Genomic DNA, 23,315 nt, shown 5'->3' with positions numbered 1-23,315 from the left:
CCGCACGCCACTTACGCCCGAGTGCATATGAAAAGAACAGCATCCGTTATCAAACGTGATCTTTCGTTGCAAGCAGACATTGCGCAGATCAACATTTACTACCAACGTCGCCATGGCGTCTTCAGAGGGTCTCTTATCGACGACGAGGCCCAACCTTGGGGCTCGCATGGAGTCTGAGCACGAGACAAGACTCCTCTTACTCCAGCAGTCCACGGATGAACACCCAGCCAGCAACCAAAACACCATGTCCCGTTCGGATCTCGAGCGAGTATTTGCACATGGAGGTTTCTTCGAGGAGATGAAAGACACTTTTCACAAAATCGATGGCACGACTGAAGAGAACATCATCCGGCCCTATCTGATTAGTGAAAAGCTTTGCCCACCAGCTTGTGAGGCGCCTTTGGCAAGCCTGCGGCCAATCCTCTTGAATCAAGTAAGTCAGGACGGGTTATTCCATCTCATCACCAATTGTTACGATACTGACACGTTATGACAGCTTGTCATTAACAAAGTTGGGAGAGGATTTATGATAGTGGTCCGAACTTTCACAAAACCAGACAGCAATCGTTACCTATGCGCGGCAGTCGAGGACACCCGAGGGGGTGTTGATTGCATCATCCTACAGTGCAGAAACCATTCTCTGACGGCGGAAGAAATTCTCCCTGAGGGTATTGTGCTCGCAGTCAAAGAGCCCTACTACCTCAGTTTCCCTGGTGGCCAGCACGGAATCCAGGTCGATCACCCGTCCGACCTCATCGAGCTAGACATTTCGAGCGACCTTTACCCCACTGAATGGAAGGACGAAGTACTTGCCCAGTATCCGAAGGGCCCAAGTCAGCTCAAATCAGAAGGAAACAAAGCGGTAGGCAAAAAGGAGTTCATGAGAGCTGCTCGCCTGTACACCATGGCGGCCTCGCTGTGCACGCTGGCCGAAGATGCACTCAAGCGCGATATTCTACGCAATCGTGCTGTGACCAACCTATCTCTTGGACGATTCCAGCAAGCTCTGAGCGATGCCATTGCATCCATTGACCCATCGACAGAAGATATGGATGATCATCACGCTTTACTGCAATACAAGGCCCAGTGCCGTGCTGGGTGGGCCTTGTATGGTCTTGGCCGTTTCGAGGAAGCCGCACGTCACTTCGCAGATGCTTCAAAACTGCCAATAACACAGTCTACTGAAGCAGCTTTTGGTGGCCTGCAACGCGCAATGAAGCGCGTGAAAGAGGAGAAAACAGGAATATACGACTTCCAGACGATCCTCAATCTCATCCGACCCTCGGAGCCAAGAACAGACACAGCCAGTTTCCTCCGAAACACAGAGGTCGTTGATTTTGGCCAAGCTCGCGGTCGTGGCTTGATTGCGGCCCGAGATATTCCCATGGGAGAACTGGTCATGTGCGAAAAGGCTTTTGTTGCCAGCTTCCACCACGACCGTTCAAGCGATGCCTTCCTCGACGCGAACTGGCCAAACATCTACAAGGAGCCAAACACGGGCACATTGGCACGACTGCCCATGATGCTTATGCACAAGATGCTTCGTGCCAACTCGGTGGATGAACCGGTCTTCCAACTTCATTCTGGACCCCGGAAAATACGAAGCGGCAACCTCGTCGACGGCAAGCCAGTGGTCGACAGCCTCGCCATTCATTCTGCGGTGCAATTTAATGTCTTCCTGACAACGGCTCTGTGTTCGAGCGAGATGCAATCTAATTTCTTCGGCGAAGTACCACGGCATAATCTTGGACGTCTTATGGATATGATGCTCAACGACAGCGAGCATTGCGGGATATATCCCCATGCCTCAATGATTAACCACGCCTGCGATCCAAACTCGGTTCATACCTCCATAGGAGATCTGAACATCATCCGGGCCGCCAAGAATATCAAGAAGGGAGATGAGATCACCATCGTATACGAGCATAGGGTGGATGACGACCCCAGGAAGCTGCAGGAAAAACTGAGTCTCAACTACGATTTTCGATGCCAATGTGTCGTTTGCAAGGCCCACGAGCAATGTTCAGATCAAAAGCTGGACGAACGTCGAGACCGCTTGAAAGAGTTCCACAATGATTACCATTCTTTTAAGTTTGAATCGATGACGAAGCCGAAAGACCCTCGGAGCTCTGCAATTGGTAAGTGATTTTCAGGTTTTCTTTTTTTTCTCTTTTGTTCCGGCGATTGCCCCTCACTGGGCCAGTGACTCAAGAGGAGTGGATATACCATTTTGTTCCCATGAGCTTACTTTATCGCTCCCTGATATGTCCTGTTGATCCAAAGAAGAGTAATACTAATTTATGACCAGAGTCCACAGGCACTTCCGCAGGCCATCCCTTATTGGCGAAGTTTGAGAAACACCGCCAAGTCATCGAGGAGACGTTTCCCCGCACTGTCTACAGCGACTCCGTTCCGCGGGCTGACCTATGCCCGATAGCGGTCTGCTGCGCCAAAGTGTGTCATGACCACATCAAAGGTCACCCGGAACTCATGTTGAAGTGGGCCCTCCTCGGTCTCCGTGACTCTGGCTATGTACTGGCGATCGACGAGACGCACGAGAAGCTGACTTGGGATTCGGCGCCTTCGGTCCAGACGGAGTACCTCGTGGACGCCGCTCTGTACGCGTGCATAGCGTATCACCGGCTGAACAAGCCGGTGCTGGCCAAGCGGTTCCGGGAGCTTGCTCAACTGCTCTGGAAGATATACACTGGCACTCCGGTCGGATTCAGGGAGAAGTTCCATCACGCCGACATCTGGTTTTGAGCTTGTACAGGGCTAGTACAGTGTGATCATGCTCTCAGCTACCGCCTGATTAGAAAATGATCAGATTACATGTTTTGTGGCTGGATACGGGACGAGCACAGTACCCTGAGGGAGAATTTCTTCTGCTGTTAGAAAATGGTCTCTACATTATGAAATAACATGATTGCCTTCCGACGATGTTAATAACGAGCTGTCGAAAAACGTTGGCATCCTAACCTCTTGCATGGTTCTTGCTATGGGATAGCCAGATGATCTGTGTTGGTGCCGCCGGTAATGGCTTAGCAGTGGAATGGCTGCCCGTGGAATAGCTAGTCGTGGGATAGCTGGCGACAGAGTAACATACTTGGTGATGGAATGGAATAACCCTTCCTGACTTCCTTGATTCAAGAAAGACTTTCGGACTTATCGATGCAGAGCTTCCTTCCTATCCCTTGGGCTTAACCCCACATTACATCACTACATCACATTACTACATCACATTACCATCACCGTCGACCACCCATTTTTGGCATGACTAGAGCATCTCTTGACAAAACGGTGCTGCCGTCATGGGCGAGACCTGGTTAACTGAAAGAGAGTTGGAGGAGTCTGGGCCCTCTTCTCAGCATCGAGCGTTATCAGTCGCCACGTCATCCCATCTCGCCCACCGTTCCTGAGGACCCCCTGGAAGGCATAGTGGACGAAGCCGTTGCTCCCATCACATGGACGCACTCGCTTCCGAAGGCCTGCGGACTCTGCCCTTCGCTTATCGTCTGCCCTTCGCTTATCGAGATATGGACAACTTCCGAAGGCCTGCGGACTTTGCTCTTTGTTTATCGCTCCCGGCATGGACGAGGCTGACTACCTGGCCCGAGGACCCCCTGGATGGCATAGTGGACGAGGCCATTACTGCGAACGAGGCAGCTGTTTTCGAGCGTTGCTCCTAGCACGTGGACGCATTCGCTCCCGAAGGCCTGCGGACTTTGCTCTTCGCTTATCGCTATACCTATACCTAGACGAGGCAGCATTCGCTTCCGAAGACCTGAGGACTCTGCTATTTGCTTATCGCTATATGGATAAGGCTGACTACCTGGCCTGGGTGTCCATCCATAGACTACTGGAGGAAGAGGAGCTTTGTCTCGTGCTGCAATCGCTACCTATGCGCGGCAGTTGAAGACACCCAAGGGGGTGTTGATTGTCATCCTACAGTGCAGAGACCATTCCCTGACAGCAGAAGAATAGCCAGCGCATGTAATGCAAACTTGGCCCATACCTCTTTAGGAGATCATCCGGGCCGCCAAATATGTAGAGTAAATACAATTGAGATTTCTTCTGATTCGGAATCATCGTTTTAGGGATTACTGGCATTGATGTGTACTTAGCTGGCGATCAACGAGACAGCTATTGACGGAATAAAGGATGACAATCGATCCTACTGCGGTGTTTCCAACACGATGGGGGTGTTACTAGTGAATTGAACGAATGCTTTTCCTTGCCACCTGCCTGTGTTCATATTCCGCTGTGGCAAACGGCTAGATAGCTCAATGGGGCATAGCTTGCCTCGCCACTATTAGGACTAGGGCGAACCGCTATTGCCCATATATAGGATGTGGTGGTGATCAATTGAAAGCAGAGCCGCAGTGTCTCAATAGAGGTTGACGGACTGTCTTAGACATGGAAAAGACGGGATTGGCTTCCGGTGGTTGAGTGAGTGCCGCCCGCGGCCAGGCCTGCGCCCCCACAGAGGCTGAGCTGTGGGTACGTGGCCCGAGCTCCCTCCCACTTTTGGTGGCAGGCAGCCTTGGTGCTTGGGGCGGTTGGGGGGAGCCGAGTGCTTGCTCAATTGCCTCTGACGACACTGTCGCCCATCATCGCCCTTCAATCTACAACAGCTTCAACCAAACCCCCTGTACGCCCAAACCCAACAAGCAAATCATCACAATGGATCTGGGAGAAGCAGGCGACTCACCTTGGGGTGGTATGTCTCAGGCCATTGCATCAAGCGATCTTCTATTGCCATGCTAACCTGCGGTCAGATGTTCCGTCGCAATCCACGAAGCCGCCCTTCGAGCAAGATGGTAAGATAGCCCCGACCAATTTGATCCAGACATATCGCCGACCTCGGACTAATTGCAGCGACACCGAATTCAGACTCAGTATTGAAGACATCAGAGACCGACGCCTCCCAGGCTTCTCAATCAAACGCAAAGGCCCCTCAGGCTCGAGGGCCGCGCAAGCCCGTTCGACGCTTACAGGCCCAGCCGACCTCCCTCCAAGCCGATGACCCCCTCGGCCCATTGGGCCCCCTTGGCGACAATGCTGCTCCCGGCGCAGACGCTCAGGCCGATGAGCCTCCCGTGCCCCCTCAGAAGGAGCAGATGACCATCCGAACCACCATGCCCGCCGCCGGCCAGCGGAAGGCTGGCCCCAAAGACCCTCACAGCATCGATGACGAGGAGGATGCCGACCTTCCCACGGGCCCCCGCGCACCTCCGCCAGTGGAAGCCGCTCTTCCCAGCCCGATCCGAACCACGAACCGGCCGAGCATCAGCCTCGAACAAGCGGCAGCGAAGCCGAGCTTCCACATCAGCGTCGGCGACCCGCACAAGGTCGGCGATCTGACGAGCTCCCACATCGTCTACTCGGTGCGGACGAGAACGACATCCAAGGGCTACAAGCAGCCTGAGTTCGAAGTGAAGCGACGATACCGGGACTTCCTGTGGCTTTACAACACAATGCACGGCAACAACCCCGGTGTCGTGGTGCCCCCGCCCCCGGAGAAGCAGGCGCTGAACCGCTTCGACCAGAACTTTGTCGAGTCGCGCCGTGCCGCCCTCGAGAAGATGTGCAACAAGATCGCCGCCCACCCTACGCTGCAGAACGATCCGGATTTGAAGCTGTTCCTCGAGAGCGAGTCGTTCAATGTCGACATCAAGCACAAGGAGCGAAGAGATCCGATCCCGGGTGAGAGCAAGGGCATGTTTGGCTCTCTCGGTATCAGTGTAGGAAGCAGCAACAAGTTCGTCGAGCAGGATGACGTAGGTACCCCTTTGGACATTGCGACCTTCAACCATTTGCTAACAAGGAATAGTGGTTCCACGACCGTCGCGTCTACTTGGACGCCCTCGAGAACCAGCTCAAGGCTTTGATGAAATCGATGGATACTATGGTCAGCCAACGTAAGGCAATGGCCGAGGCCGCCGGCGATTTCTCTGCGTCTCTACATGCTCTCTCGACAGTGGAGCTGAGTCACACCCTATCCGGCCCACTTGACGCCCTCTCGGAGCTGCAGATCACGATACGCGACGTCTACGACAGACAAGCGCAGCAGGACGTCCTCACCTTCGGAATCATCATCGACGAGTACATCCGCCTGATTGGCAGTGTCAAGCAAGCTTTCGGCCAACGCCAGAAGGCCTTCCACAGCTGGCACAGCGCCGAGTCCGAGCTGCAGAAGCGCAAGGCGACCCAGGACAAGCTGCTCCGGCAAGGAAAGTCGCAGCAGGACCGCCTCAACCAGGTCAGCGCCGAGGTCGCCGATGCGGAGCGCAAGGTGCACCAAGCCCGTCTCCTGTTCGACGATATGGGACGTCTGATGCGCGCCGAGCTTGACCGCTTCGAGCGCGAGAAGGTCGAGGACTTCAAGAGCGCAGTAGAGACGTTCTTGGAGAGTGCGGTGGAGGCTCAGAAGGAGGTACGTTTTTATTCTACCCAGAGGTTGCTGTCCAGGGAAGTCATGCTAAAATACTGTCTCTAGTTGATCGAGAAGTGGGAGACTTTCCTCATGCAACTCGATGCTGAGGATGACGAGACCGTGTTCTACCGCCCCCCGGTCATACAGACGGCAGGGGACAAGGCTCGCATGCCTGGCGACACGGCGGTGGACCGGGCGCGGGCGACTATAAATGATGACTCTGACTAAAGAAGGTTGCAGGTAGTTTTCGTAAAGCCGTCGATATTGAATGCGTATTGAATACCCTTTCCCGACGTTTCTTACCTTACATGGCCCATCGTGATATGTTTCGCTACCAATGTGGAGGTGTTGATGCCCAGTCCTGTCTAGGAAATTGGGCATTGCACAGGCTAGTCGGTTCTCAATGAGGGCAAACCCATTCTGCCCACGTAGTCGTATGCACCTTGATAATAAACGAATCTCCAGACCTACCTAGGTTGGATAGTGCGAAAGCAGGATATGAGCTCGATATGTAGCACCGCTTCCCTATGAACAACCCTTGGCATCTTGACAAAATGTGCGGCGTACCGCTGGCACTTGCAGCCATCAAAATCTCTCGCTTGACATTCCTACCATCTCCGTCCAAACCATCCCCCGTCAGTGGCCAGTGAAGTGGTGAAGAGAAGGGTAGGCTTTCGACGTGTACCTTGTCCGTCCGTGGTTTCGCTCGTCTTAAGGTTCTCAAGGTCCATGGACTAGATATGGCGGAGAAAGGTAAATGCAGCTAAGAGTTCATTCTTCGCTTCGCTTTTTCGCTCTTATACCGTCGAAGTACTCCCCACGTGGAATTAAATATAAATGTCGTCTCTCGGAAAGTTTTCTTCTTTTTGAAACCTCACAACTTCGATTTATTACCCCAAGTCAGCACTTCGTCAATCCGCCAGTCAACACGAACCAACTTTGCAAAAATGGCTTTCCGTAACTTCCGCATACTACCCCCGGAGCTCAAGATCGAGGTTTGGCGGTTCGCGCTGCTGGCCGAGTCACAAGAGCGCGTGGTGCTTCTACACCTTCGTCACGTCGTCCCCCGGCGGCAATTGATCAGCCCCCTTTTGTCGACGAATAAGTTAAGCCGAGACATAGCGCTGGAGTTCCTCACGCTTTCCATTCCGGTGGCGGACGTGCCCATTGCCGAAGTTCCGTTTGCCACGCGGTACATGTGTCGCATGAGCGACCAAATGCAAATCAGCATCGTGTTCCAGGAGCAGGTCGCCAACCTGGCCAGCTACGACCGGCGAGGCGTCTTGTACCTGAGCCCGGCCCACGACACCTTCATCACCGGCTTGGACTTCGCGCCGCAGTTCGTGAGACTCCAGGGCGCGGGGGCAAAGTATGACGCGGGGGGAGATCAGTACGACGCCTACCACGAGCCGACAATCATCATGAACAACAGCAACAACAACAACAACAAAAGGAAGCTGCGGTTCCGTCCCATCACCGACCGTCTCGACGATCAGACGTGCCGACGCGTGGAGAACCTCGTGCTGGCGGAACAGGGCGTAGCCGGTCCGGCGCAGCGGGGCGCGGCGGCAGGGCCTCCCTGGCGCCGGAACTACTCGCGTCAACGCGACGTGCCGTGGGTATCCTATCGGCCAGCGATTGCGGACAGGCTCTGGCAACGGCCGGTTTTTAGCGGCTGCAGCACGTATCAGCATCTCTGGGTGGCGCCCGCGCCGGGGGTCTTGCGGGGTGCCCTAGACGAAGCCGCCGCCTGCGCGTGGACGCTCGCGCGCGAGCTGGGGAAGAATAATGCCGGCGGCGGCGGCGACCGCGGCTCGCTGAATATCCGGCCCTGGGCGGCGGGGGAGGTGAAGGTGGAACCACGCCCGTTCTTTTCCACAAAGGATACGGAGACCCGGGTGTACGACGTGGAGGAGGCCGAGAGGACTGTGCCGCCATCCCCCGTACTGCGCTTACATTGGCCGAGGGGCAGGCCAGGGCCGGGGGGACTTAATCTCTTCTGGGGTTAAGCCTTGTGTTGGTATCCATATCGTGGGATAGTTCTTGGACGAGGGTGCTGGGGCGGGCGACTGGTCAATGTGGTCATTCTGGTGGACATTCACACGGTTCTATTGGTTTGGTTTGGTGTGTTTTTTTCGTATTATATATTCGGTTCGATACCAGCGAAAGCTAGCAGAAACACAAGACTCATAGAAAGCAGGACACCCTCAAATATATGAACATCTTCACTACTCATACTGACACTAGCCCCCTGTGACCGGGAATATTATGTGAAGATTGGTCAAGCCGGAGATATGAACCTCATCATCTTCGTTTAACGACATACTAAGTAAAGAGGGTGATCAAGTATTCAAGATGAGTTTCATATGCGTGCAGACGGAATTGGGATACTGCTGCAGCGTCGTAAGGAATGGCTACTAGATAATACCTGACGATGCTCTGGCCAAAGTCCTTCTCTATAACCTAAAGGGTCGCACGCAAATGGGGAAAGCCAACACCACGAGAGGGAACGAGTGCAGCTCGAGAGATGGATTTTTTCTTTGCCCTGGGTCGATCCACTTGCCATTCACCGTTTGGAGTTGTGGATATTCCACTATTTAGGTTTAGAGGTCTTCTGGATGAGAGATTGAGGCAACAGCATAGACCTATGGTATCTCCGGTAGGTTCGTTGCTCTACGTATATATTTTCTCTCTGTCGGGATGTTCCTCCGACTTAGAATCAAATATATATCAACCCGAAAGAAACGGAAGAGTCACAATTTCGCTTTCAAAACACAACTTTTGATTATTGCGAACTTGCTTTCATTGCAGCAACGCCAACGATCGAGCTATTAAGCCATTCAAAGCCAGCACACCACGCTTCTATTCGAGCAAGACTGAGACGCAACAGATTCAGTGCTCCCCATTCACTTTCTGAGCATCATGGATTTCTCTTACTTCACCAAGATGCCCATGGAGCTGCAGGTCGAGGTCTGGCGACATGCACTACATGAAGAGGCCAAGCAACGGGTGGTTCTTCTCCACGACACGCACGTCATCCCGCGGCCCAGCCTCATCAGCCCGCTCCTCTCGGTCGACCGCATGAGCCGCATCGAAGCCCTGCGGTTCTACCCCGTGGCGCTCAAGGTGGTGGATCTGCCCAAGTTCGTCGCCCCGTCCTTCCCCAGGGAGGGACCATTCGGTCTCCGCCACCGCGTGAGACAACAAAGAATGAGCCTCATGTTCGAAAGGCGCCTGGACGACCTGGTACCCCACTCCGCGTCGCGCGGCACCGTCCGCCTCAGCCCGGCCCACGACACCTTCATCATCGGCCTCGACTTCGCGCCCCAGTACGCCAGGAAGTCGCTCACCCACCCCGCCAGCGACTACAGCGACCGCGACGACGGGGGAAAGCCCAGCCGCCCCATCACGCAGAGCCTCCTCGACTGCGGATCGACGGTGGGGGAGATCCAGAAGGTGGTGCTGGCGGAGTGGGACAAATACGCCAGGGGACGCCCGGAGTGCGAGGTAACCGTGGAGTCGGAATACGCGCTGGAGACGGCCGAGGCGTCCTGGAACCGGGCCGTCTTCGCCGGCTGCGCGACGTTCCAGCACCTCTGGCTGTGGGGCCGGGGCCTCCACGGCAGCACGCGGATGCTGGGGGACCAGGCCTCCTGCGCCCGGACTATCTTGCGTGTGCTGGACGGCAACGACCGGGACGGGGACGGCAACGACGGCCGGGGCGAGCGCGGCCGGCTGGACATTCGGTCGTGGACGCCGGTGGAGAAGGACGACGGGTCGGTCGTGGTGGTCAGCCGGGTATTATGTGATGCTGAGGACGGCCGAACGCCAGTGTCGGTAGAGACGTTACACATTTGAACGGGATTCAGATATCCAGGGCACCTTGATTGGGCTGGCTGGTCAAAATGTTTTGTACGATTGGGTCGCTGATGGGGACTGGACCGGGAGTGAAATCAGAGAACAAAGTTATGATATGTTGCTTGGTTAATTTTCCATGTTATTGAAATCTACAATGAACGTTGGGTACTGCTTGGCGCCATGACACCATGAAGACTGGTGGATCACGAGATGGTGTTGCAAAGATGGGATGAATAGGGGTGCCAAGGTTAAGTAAGATAAGCTTAAATGAACGACGTAGATGATATCTTCACATGGGTTGCCCCAATGGATTCATACCCTTCTTCCCCAATGCATTCCATTACGGTGCTTTCCAGTCTCTAGGTCTACTGTCAACGGGCTGTGGAGACTCCTCGCCAACGCAGCCAAAAGCAAAATGACGGTGATGGCGCTGTCGTGGGATCAAGTTCAAGACTCACATAAAACGCTAGCCCTTAAGAGAGTCCTCTTTGAACTCGGTCGTGTTGCCGTTGCTGCGGTCGAGCCACTATCAGCAGAGGAGCCCTCGATCGCCATGTTGTGGTCGATCTACAGCACGACCTCGCGGACGTTGTCAGTGCCAGGGCCGAGACAGCACGCGCCGCCGCCATCCTACTCGACCTGGCTTAGGGGCCAAATGTTGCCACCCCGGTTCTCCATTTTGACCCTCGTGACAGGCAGGGCTGTGAGGGGGCCGTTGTCGCTCGGTGGGTTTGGGGGTCGCCGCCACAGCACTCTGCAGCAAGCTAAGTAACTTTTGTTAAACATTTATTCAGAAACCAACTACATCTACCGTGTTACATTCTGTTATTGTCCACAAATTTCTGCGGCGAGCATGAGCAGGCGGTGTTCGTCCTAGTATACCTTGGTAAAGGCAGTATGGGCCCACAACTATTATTATGTACATGCAGTGTCACTTATGCCCCCACAGCCTCAGTCTGGTTTTTACGCACTGAAGATACGACTAATGAATAATTATCGAGAGAGACATCGACCTGATAGGCTGTACTAAATGCCGAACGCATGCCAAGTATTAGTGAGACCCCAACTGCAGTTTTTGATTTGGGGTTTAAAATGCTCCAACGGCGTCACAGCCGACATGGAGGTGTGAGACAAGAGTAGGACACCACCAAACAGCTGCCTCGCTGGCCTTTCAGCTTAAAGATGCCCAACGGCACGGCTTGCCTCCGAGGGGTTCAGACCAGTTCACTTTTCTTTTCAAGTTTGATCTACAATAAGGTCATTCTGGCAAAGACCCAGGGCCACGTCAGTCTGGTAATTTTTTGGCAATGTCTTCATCCGTCGACCTCTGTACCGTCCCGCTAGGAAAGGCACCGGACGGGACCTGGGGCCTTGACCACGTCCAGTCACTGGAGACAGTAACTATTGCACTAAGCGCGTCGCTCACAGCCCTAGCGCTTCTCGTCGCCCTTCCAAGACTTTATGTCAACCGCGGGAAGCTTTTGATAGCAGACTGTTAGCATCATCTTGCCCCTAACTCATGCCCATTTCACCTTGCGATATTCTGACCTCGATTTAGATTTTACTATCTTGGCCCTCGTGTTCATCTTCACGAACCTTGTTTTCATTTCACTTAGTGATTAGCCTCGCATGGACTTACCGTTGGAGGATATTATTGACGCCGCCACAGCAGCTCGGTATTCCCGACACGACTGGAACTTCCCAGCATGCTGGATCGATGCTAGATACATCAAAGTAATTTGAGAAAGGCGACTTGAACAAGTAGCGGGGTGCGTCAAGGCTAACAGATACACACAGCTCGAATTCTGTACCATGTTCTTCTCTGGGTTTGTGCAGTTCTTCCCGCGAGCCGCCATCTTCCTGCTCTACCGGCAACTGTTTCAAGTCCACAGCCGCTCCGTCCGCGTCGCGATTTGGACCGGCCTGGTCTTCACATTTCTGACTAGCGCCCCGAGCTTGATAATATCCTTAGTCTACCTGGCCCCGCGTCCTGGTGAAGCGTGGGAGCAATTGCTGATGCGGCATAGCGCATCAGACCCCGGGTATAACTATTACCTCGTCGGGCCCACCCAGCGCGCGGCATCCGTGTTAGTGGACGTCTTCGCCTTCGTCCTACCGCTGCCCATCATCGCACGGCTTCATCTAGCCCCTAGGAAGAAAGCGCAACTTCGCCTCCTGTTCTCTACTGCCTTCCTGTGAGTTTTGAAACGACTAGCCATTCAACCCGTACCCATGGCTGCCGGATGATGCTGACTGGTCCGGCAGAGGTATTGGAGCCAGCGTCGCTGGCTTTGTCTACACTATCAAGCAGATACAGAATATGCGCGGGAACCGCAGGGATGTAATGTGGCTGACCGGCCCGTCTAATGTGTGCCCGTAAGATTCTTTACCTCTTGCCCCCTACGTTACCTGGAAACAGTTGATTGACTAATGGTGACTTTGCCCATCTAGCCACGCCGAATACTGTATCGCCATAGTCGTGGGATCCATGCCCGCATTTTCCACCTTTCTGAAGCTGCATGTGCTCCAGTCGCGGGCCTTTAAGGCTTTGCGGTCCACATTCAGAGTCAGCAGCAGTAGCACAACTAATCAGGGGTCAGACCGAGGAGGCCTGCCCGACCGTCCTCTGCATGGTACGATTGGCTCGCCGGCCGTTCGGAAGAAGAGGCGTGGACACTATGATCTCACAGACATCATGAACCTGGATTCTCGGTACACGATTCAGGGCGGCGAGGACGGAGATGATCGACCAGTCCAACCAGGTCATATTCTTAGGACTATGGATATCCGACAGAGCGATCATCCGCGTTCTACGGATAATCTGGTGTGAACATATACCGATCCCATAATTGCCGCTTACGCGTGAGGAGTCTCATGCCCTCCCAGCATTTGCGTGGTACACCTCCAACGCATCTATTTGAAATCTTTACTTGAGGCTGGATTTGGATCAGCTATTACTACCCTAGCACGGAAAGATATCCTTGCCTAGTGCTCGACGCTATAGCCCAAGCGCAAAGCATGAGCTTGCAGTCCAGCGATAACACGAATTTGAAATTTGCGTTTGAGCAAACTTGGAGGTCAACTGTGCCACTTGTATCAGCCCTTCAATGATTTGTAGCTTGGGTTGGCAAGCGCGTAACATCTGCCCAGGAAGGGCGAATTTTGTCTCGGGCCATTTGACCCCTCGAAAAGGGCTGTTTTTGCCGAGGCTAATGCCACTCAAACGCCACAATCACTCGCCGTTCTGGAGGCTGTTATGCTCTTATGTCTGGGGCTGAGATATTCCCTGTCGGCAACATAACCTAACTTAATGCAATGTATTTTGATCTCTCATTTGCTAAAACACGAAACTGAAACGTAAACTTCGAAACTATCTATCGGCCGAGAAGCGCCCCCACTGTTGGTGTCAAACAGGTGCATATACATATGGTGAAACATGATTTGCCCAGTTCTGTAGCGATACCAAAGGCTATAAAGCTTCGTCGTAATCGTTGCCTACAAGGCAGACTAAGAATGCGATCGGCCTTGTAATTATGTGATTGGGAGGGGGCGTTATTCGCATGCATGATACAGCCGCCTCGACTTCGTGGAAGGCTCTAGTGCATTAGGCTTGAAGACGCAGGGGGTCAAGCAGCATGCGCGAGGTTGCAGCCACTGCATGTCAGCATCCAAATAGTCACCCGTCACGCCTGTGCAACCATGCATGCGAGAAATGGCCTGAGGGCCTAGTCCAGATGGAGTCTAGAACGGGTTGACCTGCATGATAATTTTGAGATATGCACAGTCCCTCCTGCATACCCAAGACAGTTCGATGAGAAATGGCCTCATCTAGCGTTGCATCGTCAGAAAGTATGGTTGCATCCTGCCTACCTTGGGTATCATGATATCCTTCATAGGTATTACGTGTGGTCAGCGTAATGGCCTCAACTTGATGAACAAAGATATGACGACTGCCGCGTTGTTGTGGACACCGGGTTGGAAATCGGGGCATCGCCCCACGTAACCTCTATACATACTCAGCGTCGATCCTCTAACTCCGCAGCCTTTGCTCTCTGGTATTGTTCTTGTCAAGCTTTGATGTAACCTACTTCTACATGCTCATCACCGGCGAACTTTGGAGGGATGTAGGTTCCATGAGCCTGGCAACCCTATCCGCCGTGCCGCCCTGCTTGCTTCAACACCGTGACTTGTCGTAGCCTCGCCCCTGTTGACTGTTGACAAAACTAGATCACGACATTACCGGACTAACCATCTCCTCCATTACAAAGTCTTCCACTTGTCTGCTGACTTCCTTTTCTGGATCCGTTCCTGTCCCCATCTCGTTTCCCTTTTTTGCTTACTGCGCTGGATTTTGTTCTCTCCCCCCCTGCGTTCCCGTACACCTATTTGACATCCTATTACCGGAAGCTATCTAGGCTGGAGAAACCGATTGACACAGCGATTGGTGACGATAAGGAGCCCTTATCCAGAGAGCTTCAGACGCGGAAGTCGTCGCGGTCGCTGGAGCCCGCAAGTTCCTCGGCTTGGATCCCGATCGGGCGACAGAGTGCAGATACGAGGTGATTCCACTGGTGGACTGTATTATGGAGCCCGGGAAATTATGGAGCCCGGTGCCTGGTGCCCGGTAACGTACATAGAAAAACGTTTGTTTCCCCTGTGGCCCTAGCGGCCGGCGTGCGGGTGGCGTCAGCACTAGAGCCCTATGCGGCTTAAGCTTACTGTGTATCATCACACCATCCCATCATCCGAGCCCACTGCTTACTGTTTTAGCAGCAGCGGGAGCGAACAGCGGGTCATAAGCAGACGACAGCAGCTAGCGCGACATGGACGATATGGGGCCGCTTCGTGCGGGCTTGCCGGGTTTCCACTTCACATCTTCGGTCACGAATGAGAGGCTATAGAACTTGAAAAAATGATCGGACGATATTAAACATCAGATGGAATTCCGGCGCGTCGGGACCGGGCCGTCGCACCACCTGCTTTTCAGGGACTAGGCAGAGTGCGCTATTGCATCCTTCGACCGAACCGAGGCTATTGATGCAGTCTAGACCATGGCCTCTGTTGAATCCTTTGGCGGACCAACTGCTCCCAAGCATCCATTCAGACTATGGCGTTTGTTGAATCCTTTGGCGAACCTACAGCTTCGTATTCCGGTCGGCTGGCGCGGCGGACCCTAGCGAAACGCCCGAGCTGGCACCCCCGACATGCTCTGCTAAGATGTGCGGACCGCCTATAAGTACGACCATGCTGCCGGTGTTGTCTACAGTATCAGTCAGTATCCATCAGTGTTTCTTACTTCCAAGCACAACCTGAAGATGTTCTTCCGCAACATCCTCGCCGTTACGGCGGCTTTGGCTCCTCTTGCCTCTGCCCGAGATGCCTTCGCGCACTACATGGTGAGTAGTCCCTTTTTCCGGGCCGAGTGCCTCGATTGCTAAGTCGATAACTGCAGGCCCAAGGCTTGTCCAAGGCCGATGCCAAGTTGGACGTTGCCGACGCCCAGTACGCCGGCATCTCTGCCTTCGCCATCAACCTTAACTCGGGCGACGTCGGCCAGGGCTGGGCCAAAGACAGCATCGAGGACCTGTGCCAGGCGGCCGAGGAGTCGCAGGCGGCCGGCAAGTACTTTGCCATCTTTTTCAGCATGGACATCTGGAACTCGAACAACGCCGACGCCTTCAAGCCGCTCCTGAACACGTACATGAACCGTGACTGCCACTACAAGTACGACAAGAAGTACTTCCTCAGCACCTTCAACGCCGGCTCGACCACCAACACGTACTGGAACAACTTCTTCAGCACCCTGAGCAAGAAGCGCAACGAGATCTACTTTGTGCCCAACTTTGACAACACCAACGGCTACTACGGCAGCGACGCCAACTGGTGGAACTACTGGGGCAAGACGGTGGACGGCCTGTTCACCTGGGAGACGGTCTGGCCCTCGGCCGCCGGGGAGGTCACCATTGATCGGGACAACAAGGTCGCCCAGGGCGCCGTGGACCACAGCAAGTCGTACATGGTCGGCCTCTCGTCGCTGCAGTACAAGCACTGGGACAACCCCAAGGGCGGGCACGAGCACCGGTACCGCCGCGGCCTCGACACGCTGCCGCGGCGCATGGAGCAGATCCTGGGCATGTCGCCCAAGGCCGAGTTCGCCGAGACCATCACGTGGAACGACGCCGGCGAGAGCCACTACATCGGCACCCTGCACAAGCAGGGCGTCGGCGCCTTCTGGGGCTACGCCAACAACGACGAGTACCGCCACACGGCCTGGCAGCCGCTCGTCAAGTCCTTCAACGTCGCCTTCAAGGCCGGCCAGCCCGCCTCCGGCATGCGCCCCGTCAACGGCGACGACATCACCGGCGCGCTGTGGCACCGCGCCTTCCTCAAGAGCTCCTCGTGCTCGTCCGACCCCTGGGGCAAGCCCGCCAACGACGGCTGGGCTAAGGACACGGTCAACTGGGCCGTCGTCATGCCCGACAACATCCCCGGCGCCCGCGTCCAGGTCTACAGCGGCGGCAAGCAGATCCACTCGGCCCCCGTCCAGCCCGGCCTCAACTACGGCAGCGCCGCCGGCATGGTCCAGGGCGCCCAGTACGTCGAGGTCGTCCGCACCGTCAACGGCCGCACCGAGCAGCTCTACTCCAAGACCACCCCCGTCGCCGTCACCGCCAACCCCAAGGACAACATCTGCAACTACAACTACGTCGTCGACATTCTGTTGAAGGGCGGACCCAACTAAGTGGCCGTCGAGCATGGAAAGAGTTGGCTAAGCCGTTTCAGCAATTCTTAGTCACTTTCGATTGGAAATCACTAAGGCTCTTTGGTTGAGTTTTTTATTAGAATAAAGATAATTTTAAATTCGCGGTATATTATTTAAGGCGCCGAGGGAGGTTAAGGGGTAAAGATTTGACCAGTCCAGTTAAGGTAGATTCTAGGAAATATAGATATCCAATAAAATCACCATCCACGGTCTACGGATACAATTTTGTAAACATATCCTAAAATAAGGATAGCTCCTTAGACTGTAGAAGCTTTATGCGATTCAGGCCTTTGCATGGTAAAACCTATTTTCTTGCTGCCGGTTCTAAATATATTCATATTGTTGAACCTTCTGCTCACTGGTTCACAAGGCACCAATCACCGACTAGTTTATGCGATACCGGGTTTGCAATTACCATTGCCTTACACAGTCTGACAGTCTTGAAGCAGCCTGCGTGGATCGAGTACCAAATACTCGCCTAAGCTCGTCTGAAATCTCTCGTCTCCTTCGACCCCCACAACCGTGTCACCAGAAAAAGAAAAGTGCATATGACCGTCTTGGCCATCTGTCCACAGTACCGTCGAGCAAGAAGATGCCAAACAGAAGTGCAATGAGCACAACCCTGGCTTGGCGGTTCTTGCCAGAAATTGATCAGGGATACGGGCCTCGCAAATGTCCCATGCGGCAAACAAGGGGAAAAGCTGCGTCTTGTGCTTTCGGACGACCTTGATGAGCTTCTGGTAATCTTTCTCTGTTGCAGCTGCACTCCCCATAGCCATGTGTCTAAGCTTTGCGCACTTCTGGAAGAAGGCTTTCCCCTGGTCCTTGATGTAGTCTGCAAAACTTTGATAATCCCTAAAATCAGGTATACGAAGTCCAGGTATGCCTCGTGCTTTGGCGTTGTGTTTGATCCGACTTGAAGCCTGCGGTACGCTGCGTCTGGTAGCTTTGCCTGTTTTGTAGTTGGTGTTCGGTAGCCTTGCCACATCGGCCCAAGAGGGGCGTGCTACGTTGCCGGTGATATCACCCCGTAAACAGGGGTTATTTTGAAAAGCCGAGCAGCACTCATCTGCCAGACCTCCCCGCCGCTCGATCTTGAGATCTAGGGCAACTGGGTGCTCAGATATCGAGATCTGGACTGAGTCCGGAAGGCTGGCGTGTTGTGGCGCCGGTTGTGGTATTTTCTGCCGGCGGAGCACTGACTGACGAACTCGCCAGCGATCACTATTTATCGTGAATTACTTAGTCTATTCCTATTGAAACGCATCATCGGATTGCAGAGTTGTTCTTACGGTCGTGGGTGGAAGAGGTCATCTTGAACAACATCGAGTACATGGTCATTCGCCTTGCCCCCTTTCCGGCTCGTAGTCCGGATCCTTTTGTTGGGATGTTCTGGACCATCATCACTGTATTGCTTCTTGGTCGCTCTATGCGCAGATTGTGCAGCGAGATTCGGGTAGGGGTCAAGCCTGGCACGTGGCGGAGAGGTGCGGTCTGTGTTTCGGAGCGACTGGCGCCGCGTGGGTCGCTTCTGCACCGGGCATGCATTCCAGGACTTCTTGCGTCCTGGGCCCCGTCTCCATTCCCTCTAGCCCACCTTTACCAAGAGCTGAATAGTCAACGCTAGCTTCCGTTGTCGTACTGCATGGAGTCGTGGTCGGTGTCTCGCCCATGGAAACCGAATCGACGTGAAATCTTCCGAGGTGTTTACGACTTGCCCGATATTGGCAACGACTGATTGGAGCCATATGAAGTCGATTTGAGGGCCACACTTCCTGCTGGGGGTTGTCGTAATCCGATCTCGACGTTGGGAACCGTTCAGGTGGTCTATAGTTGTATGCCTGACAAAAGCGCGAGTCCAAATGTTTGATCCAGCCTCGTTTCCTACATGATGATGAAATGATAGCATTGCGAACACGGCGATAAAAAGGTGCTGAAGGACTGGTCAAAGTAGTAAAAGGACGCTCTGCACGTGACATAGATACGTATAAAGGGCATGTGAATTCTTTTGGGGATACCTGGGCTGACTGGCTGGCGCTGCGATTGCTGGTTGGTGAATCTCCAGTGAGTGATGGAAAATCCAGACGCTTTCTAGGTCTTTGAAGATACATCATCTTTCCTGGAGAACGAGTTAAATCGTGACAGAGGTGAACTATTGTTGGATTGACGGAAATTGACTAATTCATCTTTCCAAGATAGACATTAGAGGGTTACTGATATGATGATCATAGTGTGTCTTGCCCAGTGATTACTTATGCATTGATCAATTTATGTCCTAATATAGGAATGCCAGATGTGGAAAAACAGGTTCAGGTTTTGTCTACCGGACGCCATTGCATCATCGCATCGAAACCAAACATCCACAGAAAGAGTGAGACCAAAAGCCACCATGGATGTTGTTCCATGCCCAGCGCAACCAGCAAGGCGGGGTTTGTGTCGACACGTGGCCCGCTTACTACCTGGAGGGCTTGGTACAAGCTATTATCCAACTCCGATACCTACTGCCTGAGACGCATGCAGTTGCTCTGTTGTGACACAGTTTTGAAGTGCCAATCTCGAAGTGATCAAGTTTCAAATGCGTCGTTTTCTAGTATAAAGCTAACACATGTTATTCATTGTGCTCCAGGGCTGAAAAAGTCCAAGATGGATGTACATTATAGGAATGCTGAAAGTCGGTCTGTTTCTCCTACCTGAGTGCGGCAGCTCTGAAACACGAATTTTGACGTCCAATTGAGAGAGAGGACCTCGTGTATGCGCGTGTACAACCGTTAGGCGTCCAACGACACAGAAAATGAATGAATCAAATCTGCCTGACCACATAAGCCTGCATACGCAAGTACATAGGTACACGAAGTGAAATGGCCTCAGTTGGAAAACCTCCTGCCTAGGTGCATTACATAAGGAGCCCACTTCCTCGTAGCCCTGATGGCCTTTACCGGGCAGTTTTGCAACCTTCGGGGTCGGCACTCGGCGATACCAAAAACGCAAGCTCAAGTCTCTTCTTCAAACCGAGCGCGGGTTCTGGAGCCGCGCACGGCCAATTCAAGATCAACAACATGATCATCAATTAACCGACAGTCGGGCCGGTCCCTACGAGACTCTCGGTACCATACGCGCCTGCGATCATTGTCAAGCCTTCTTCAACATCACCCAATCGCATGACTGCGACCAACACTTCTGGGGTACCCTTGAGCATTCCGTAATCAATGCCCCTATCCAGTGTGTTAATCCCCAGTCTCTACGACTTCCATCACCAGTCACTGCCTACAAGGGCGCTATCAAATCAATTGAAGAAGACATTGGTGGTTTCATCACGCCGTCTGCACTATCAACACCAACCCGTCCTGATGATGCATCTGCCTACTCATCATCGGCCTCTCCAACAATCACTCTTTCAACATCTGCAAACACAAGCCAATCAGTTCGGGCATCGCCACATCAGAGCCCTGCTGATCTCGTATCTGCTGCATCATCCCAATCTGCTGCGCCTGATCAGCCAATTGATCAACAACATCATTGGTGCGAACAGCACTCCAAGGCGTTCTCTTCATGGAAAGACCTGCGAAAGCATCTCTTTTCTAAAGAACACCGGCCTGACCTTAATGGGCACAATGATGGGCCAGCTCCCGACGGGACGAATCAATGCGCCTGTGGCCTGATGAGCACCCGCCAGGACAATCACAAGCGGCATGTGCGCGCCTGTGGCAAGCCCCCTAAATGGGCATACCGATGCGACGAAGGGCACTGTTTCGTGGATAGAAATGAGTATTTGAGACATTTGGAGGACCAATCTCCAAACGGATGCGGAAAGAAGCGTGGACGTCCATCTGGAGAGGATGCGACGCCAGTTCCTGCCGCCGGTGGAAATAGTTAGTGCAAAGGGCAAGTGTCGTTTGCCATTTCGATCGGTCACTTCTACGCCACTGGAATCTCCGGCCTAAATCGGGTGCGTTAAGAGCTAGTGGCGGAGTGCACGCCTGTGGCATCCCATTTCATGACTTCCCTTCAAACACGACTCCGACCCCTCACCTAGGTGCGTTGAGACGTTTTTGGCAAAAGGTGAGGCCTCGTGATTTGGTGACGCGATGGAATCACGCAATGTATCAGAGGTGCTTTGGTATCGAAGAATCGGAAAGGATCTGGTTTCTGTCCAGTTACGATGATCTTGTGGGGAGTGGGAGTGGGAGGGTAGGTTTTGTGTTGTGATTTTGGGGCTTATTGTGTCCGTATCATAACCACATGATATTGGGCTACATTGGGCTACGTTGGGCTGGCACCTTGCGACGACACCTTGTGTGACCAGATAACCAACTCTTATGAGGAAATATTGCTATAATTAATAAAACAGGAAACTAAAATTTGACCTAAAATAACGCTAGAGACTATGATTACAGCTGTATGTACTCAGCGCTCTCCTCAGACTCTTGCCCATCATATTTGGACTTGTCACCGCTGTCATCGCTCTTCTCCTCTTCCTCCTCCCCGGAGGGCCCCTCATCCGGCGCCTCGTTGCGCTCGAGCACCTCCTTGGCATCCTCGATATCCTCCTTCCGGATGCTCTTGTTCACGGACTCCAGCGTCTTGGCCGCGAACCGGTCCAGGGGCACCTCGTAGACCCGCGTCTCAACCTCGCGCAGCCCCTTCTTCTCGAGCGCGATGTCGTCCCGCACGCGCTTCGCGTCCCGCTTGACGCGCGCCTCGCACTTGTCGACGTGCTCCTCGAGGACGGGGATGCTGCGGAGGACCTCGACCAGCCCCTGGACCCGCTCATCGGGCTCAGACTCCTCTTCTTTCTGCTGCTTCTTCGACTTGCGGCGCCGCAGCACCTTCTCCGCCTCATCCCACGTCTGCGGGTCCTTGAACGCCATGATGCGCCGGCGCAGGTCCTCGCGCTCGTTGTCGCGGCGCGCGAAGAGGCCCTCGACCAGGTCGAGGTGCTTGACGATCTCGGGGTCGCGGCGGTCCTCGCCCTTGTCCTTGTCGAGGAAGGCCTTCTCGTAGAGGTCGAAGCACAGCTTGTTCAGGTCGCGGAAGCGGAGCTCGAGCGTCTTCTTGACGCGGTTGAGGCGCCGCATCGCCTGGTCCCGCGCCGGGATCTTGGCGTCGCCGAGCTTCTCCTCCGGGTCCCGGTTGCGCCAGTTGCTGTTGGCGGCCGAGGTGCTGAGCTTGGGGGCGCTCTTGACCTTGTTCTGGTCGATCTTGCCGTCGTCGTCTTCGTCCTTCTCCTTTTCCTTGTCTGCCTTCTTCTTGGCGGGTGCGGGGGGAGGAGGGGTTTTCTTTTCCTTGGCGGCACCGCGGGCCTTGACAGGGGTAGAGTTGGCGCCGGTGGCGGCCTTGGCCGTTGGCTTCTTCTTCTTACCTTGGGACTTTGGCTCCGGGGCTGGCTTGCTCCGCTTCGAGGGCTTGTCTGCCTTGTCACCCTCTTCCGCCGCTCGCTTTCTCTTGGGAGGGTCTTGCTGCGGCTTCTGGGCCTTCTTTTTATTATCGCCGCCTTCGGTGTCATCCTCAGATCGCTTTCTCTTCGGTGACTTTAGAGGGGGGGTAGCAGCAGGGGCGGAGGTACTCTCCTTAGGGGCGTCTTTGGGCGCGTCCTCAGGAGGAGTAGCCTCTCCCCCACCGGGTAAGTCTGACTTCTGCATTGGACCTACCCTGGTTTGCGGCTTCCCCTGAGCATCGCGGCATGTAAAAATCATGTTGCTCGTACCGGGTAAATCTGACGGCTGCGGTGTAGGTGGACCTACCTTGGTTTGCACCTTCCCCTGAGCATCGAGGTATGTCAAAATCATGTTGCTCGTCCTGGTTTTCTGGCAAGCTGTGTATACTTGGTCTTCCTATGTTATATTGGATTAGTGATACACCAAACGAAACGATGAGGACGTTGGAGTCCACCAGCTCTTATACTTTTGCTTTCAAAGGGAATGCGGGATCCCCTCCATTGTCGCTCCGCACAATGCTCTCTTTTGATCCTCCTACAATACTCTATATGGGCCGGGTATTCTGGTTTTCAGCTGTATAAAGAGCGAACAACGGACCATAATGTGTTCTTTGTCATTAATCCTGGTCCCTTTGCCCTAGGGGCTAGCGTATCTCAAGTCGTACTCGCTCAGGGATGTAGCTAGAAGGGAGCCCCCCCACATGATGAGCGCAATGCTTAATTTGACATCTCAGGCCAAGTGCGATGGCCCTTAGCCCTACGGTGCTCAGTTAGGTAATGGCCCCAGTTGCTACAGTGCTAAATATTAGATAAAGTAGAGGCAT

General features: G+C 53.9%; 9 protein-coding genes across 9 annotated transcripts; 7 read left to right on the top strand and 2 right to left on the bottom strand.

The window, feature by feature from the left end:
* Positions 1-112: 112 nt before the first annotated feature.
* On the top strand, positions 113-2,763 carry PG985_000149 (SET domain-containing protein; the record flags this gene model as incomplete). The annotated part of the gene is made up of 3 exons (XM_066819918.1): positions 113-365; positions 585-1,996; positions 2,350-2,763. The coding sequence occupies 3 exons, from the start codon at positions 113-115 to the stop codon at positions 2,761-2,763; spliced, it is 2,079 nt and encodes a 692-aa protein (XP_066690797.1).
* Positions 2,764-4,683: 1,920 nt separating this feature from the next.
* PG985_000148 (uncharacterized protein) lies at positions 4,684-6,664 on the top strand (the record flags this gene model as incomplete). Its single annotated transcript, XM_066819917.1, has 5 exons — positions 4,684-4,720; positions 4,779-4,820; positions 4,894-5,780; positions 5,834-6,436; positions 6,500-6,664. 5 exons carry the CDS (start codon positions 4,684-4,686, stop codon positions 6,662-6,664), a joined length of 1,734 nt encoding a protein of 577 aa, XP_066690796.1.
* A 719-nt stretch (positions 6,665-7,383) lies between these two features.
* On the top strand, positions 7,384-8,445 carry PG985_000147 (uncharacterized protein; the record flags this gene model as incomplete). The annotated part of the gene is made up of 1 exon (XM_066819916.1): positions 7,384-8,445. The coding sequence occupies one exon, from the start codon at positions 7,384-7,386 to the stop codon at positions 8,443-8,445; it is 1,062 nt and encodes a 353-aa protein (XP_066690795.1).
* Positions 8,446-9,358: 913 nt separating this feature from the next.
* Positions 9,359-10,294, top strand: PG985_000146 (uncharacterized protein; the record flags this gene model as incomplete). Its single annotated transcript, XM_066819915.1, has 1 exon — positions 9,359-10,294. One exon carries the CDS (start codon positions 9,359-9,361, stop codon positions 10,292-10,294), a length of 936 nt encoding a protein of 311 aa, XP_066690794.1.
* Positions 10,295-12,106: 1,812 nt separating this feature from the next.
* PG985_000145 (uncharacterized protein) lies at positions 12,107-13,124 on the top strand (the record flags this gene model as incomplete). The annotated part of the gene is made up of 2 exons (XM_066819914.1): positions 12,107-12,489; positions 12,746-13,124. 2 exons carry the CDS (start codon positions 12,107-12,109, stop codon positions 13,122-13,124), a joined length of 762 nt encoding a protein of 253 aa, XP_066690793.1.
* A 2,485-nt stretch (positions 13,125-15,609) lies between these two features.
* On the top strand, positions 15,610-17,036 carry PG985_000144 (uncharacterized protein; the record flags this gene model as incomplete). The annotated part of the gene is made up of 2 exons (XM_066819913.1): positions 15,610-15,690; positions 15,747-17,036. The coding sequence occupies 2 exons, from the start codon at positions 15,610-15,612 to the stop codon at positions 17,034-17,036; spliced, it is 1,371 nt and encodes a 456-aa protein (XP_066690792.1).
* A 443-nt stretch (positions 17,037-17,479) lies between these two features.
* PG985_000143 (uncharacterized protein) lies at positions 17,480-18,966 on the bottom strand (the record flags this gene model as incomplete). Its single annotated transcript, XM_066819912.1, has 3 exons — positions 17,480-18,281; positions 18,350-18,645; positions 18,700-18,966. 3 exons carry the CDS (start codon positions 18,964-18,966, stop codon positions 17,480-17,482), a joined length of 1,365 nt encoding a protein of 454 aa, XP_066690791.1.
* A 734-nt stretch (positions 18,967-19,700) lies between these two features.
* Positions 19,701-20,931, top strand: PG985_000142 (uncharacterized protein; the record flags this gene model as incomplete). The annotated part of the gene is made up of 2 exons (XM_066819911.1): positions 19,701-19,706; positions 20,053-20,931. The coding sequence occupies 2 exons, from the start codon at positions 19,701-19,703 to the stop codon at positions 20,929-20,931; spliced, it is 885 nt and encodes a 294-aa protein (XP_066690790.1).
* A 514-nt stretch (positions 20,932-21,445) lies between these two features.
* On the bottom strand, positions 21,446-22,696 carry PG985_000141 (uncharacterized protein; the record flags this gene model as incomplete). Its single annotated transcript, XM_066819910.1, has 1 exon — positions 21,446-22,696. The coding sequence occupies one exon, from the start codon at positions 22,694-22,696 to the stop codon at positions 21,446-21,448; it is 1,251 nt and encodes a 416-aa protein (XP_066690789.1).
* Between the last annotated feature and the right edge of the window lie 619 nt (positions 22,697-23,315).

The sequence above is a fragment of the Apiospora marii genome (genome assembly GCF_038362585.1).
Source record: "Apiospora marii strain CBS 49790 chromosome Unknown utg000001l_segment0_segment0, whole genome shotgun sequence".
Taxonomy (NCBI): domain Eukaryota; kingdom Fungi; phylum Ascomycota; class Sordariomycetes; order Amphisphaeriales; family Apiosporaceae; genus Apiospora; species Apiospora marii.
Note: the sequence above shows the minus strand (reverse complement) of the source record. Positions and strands in the feature narration are given on the sequence as shown.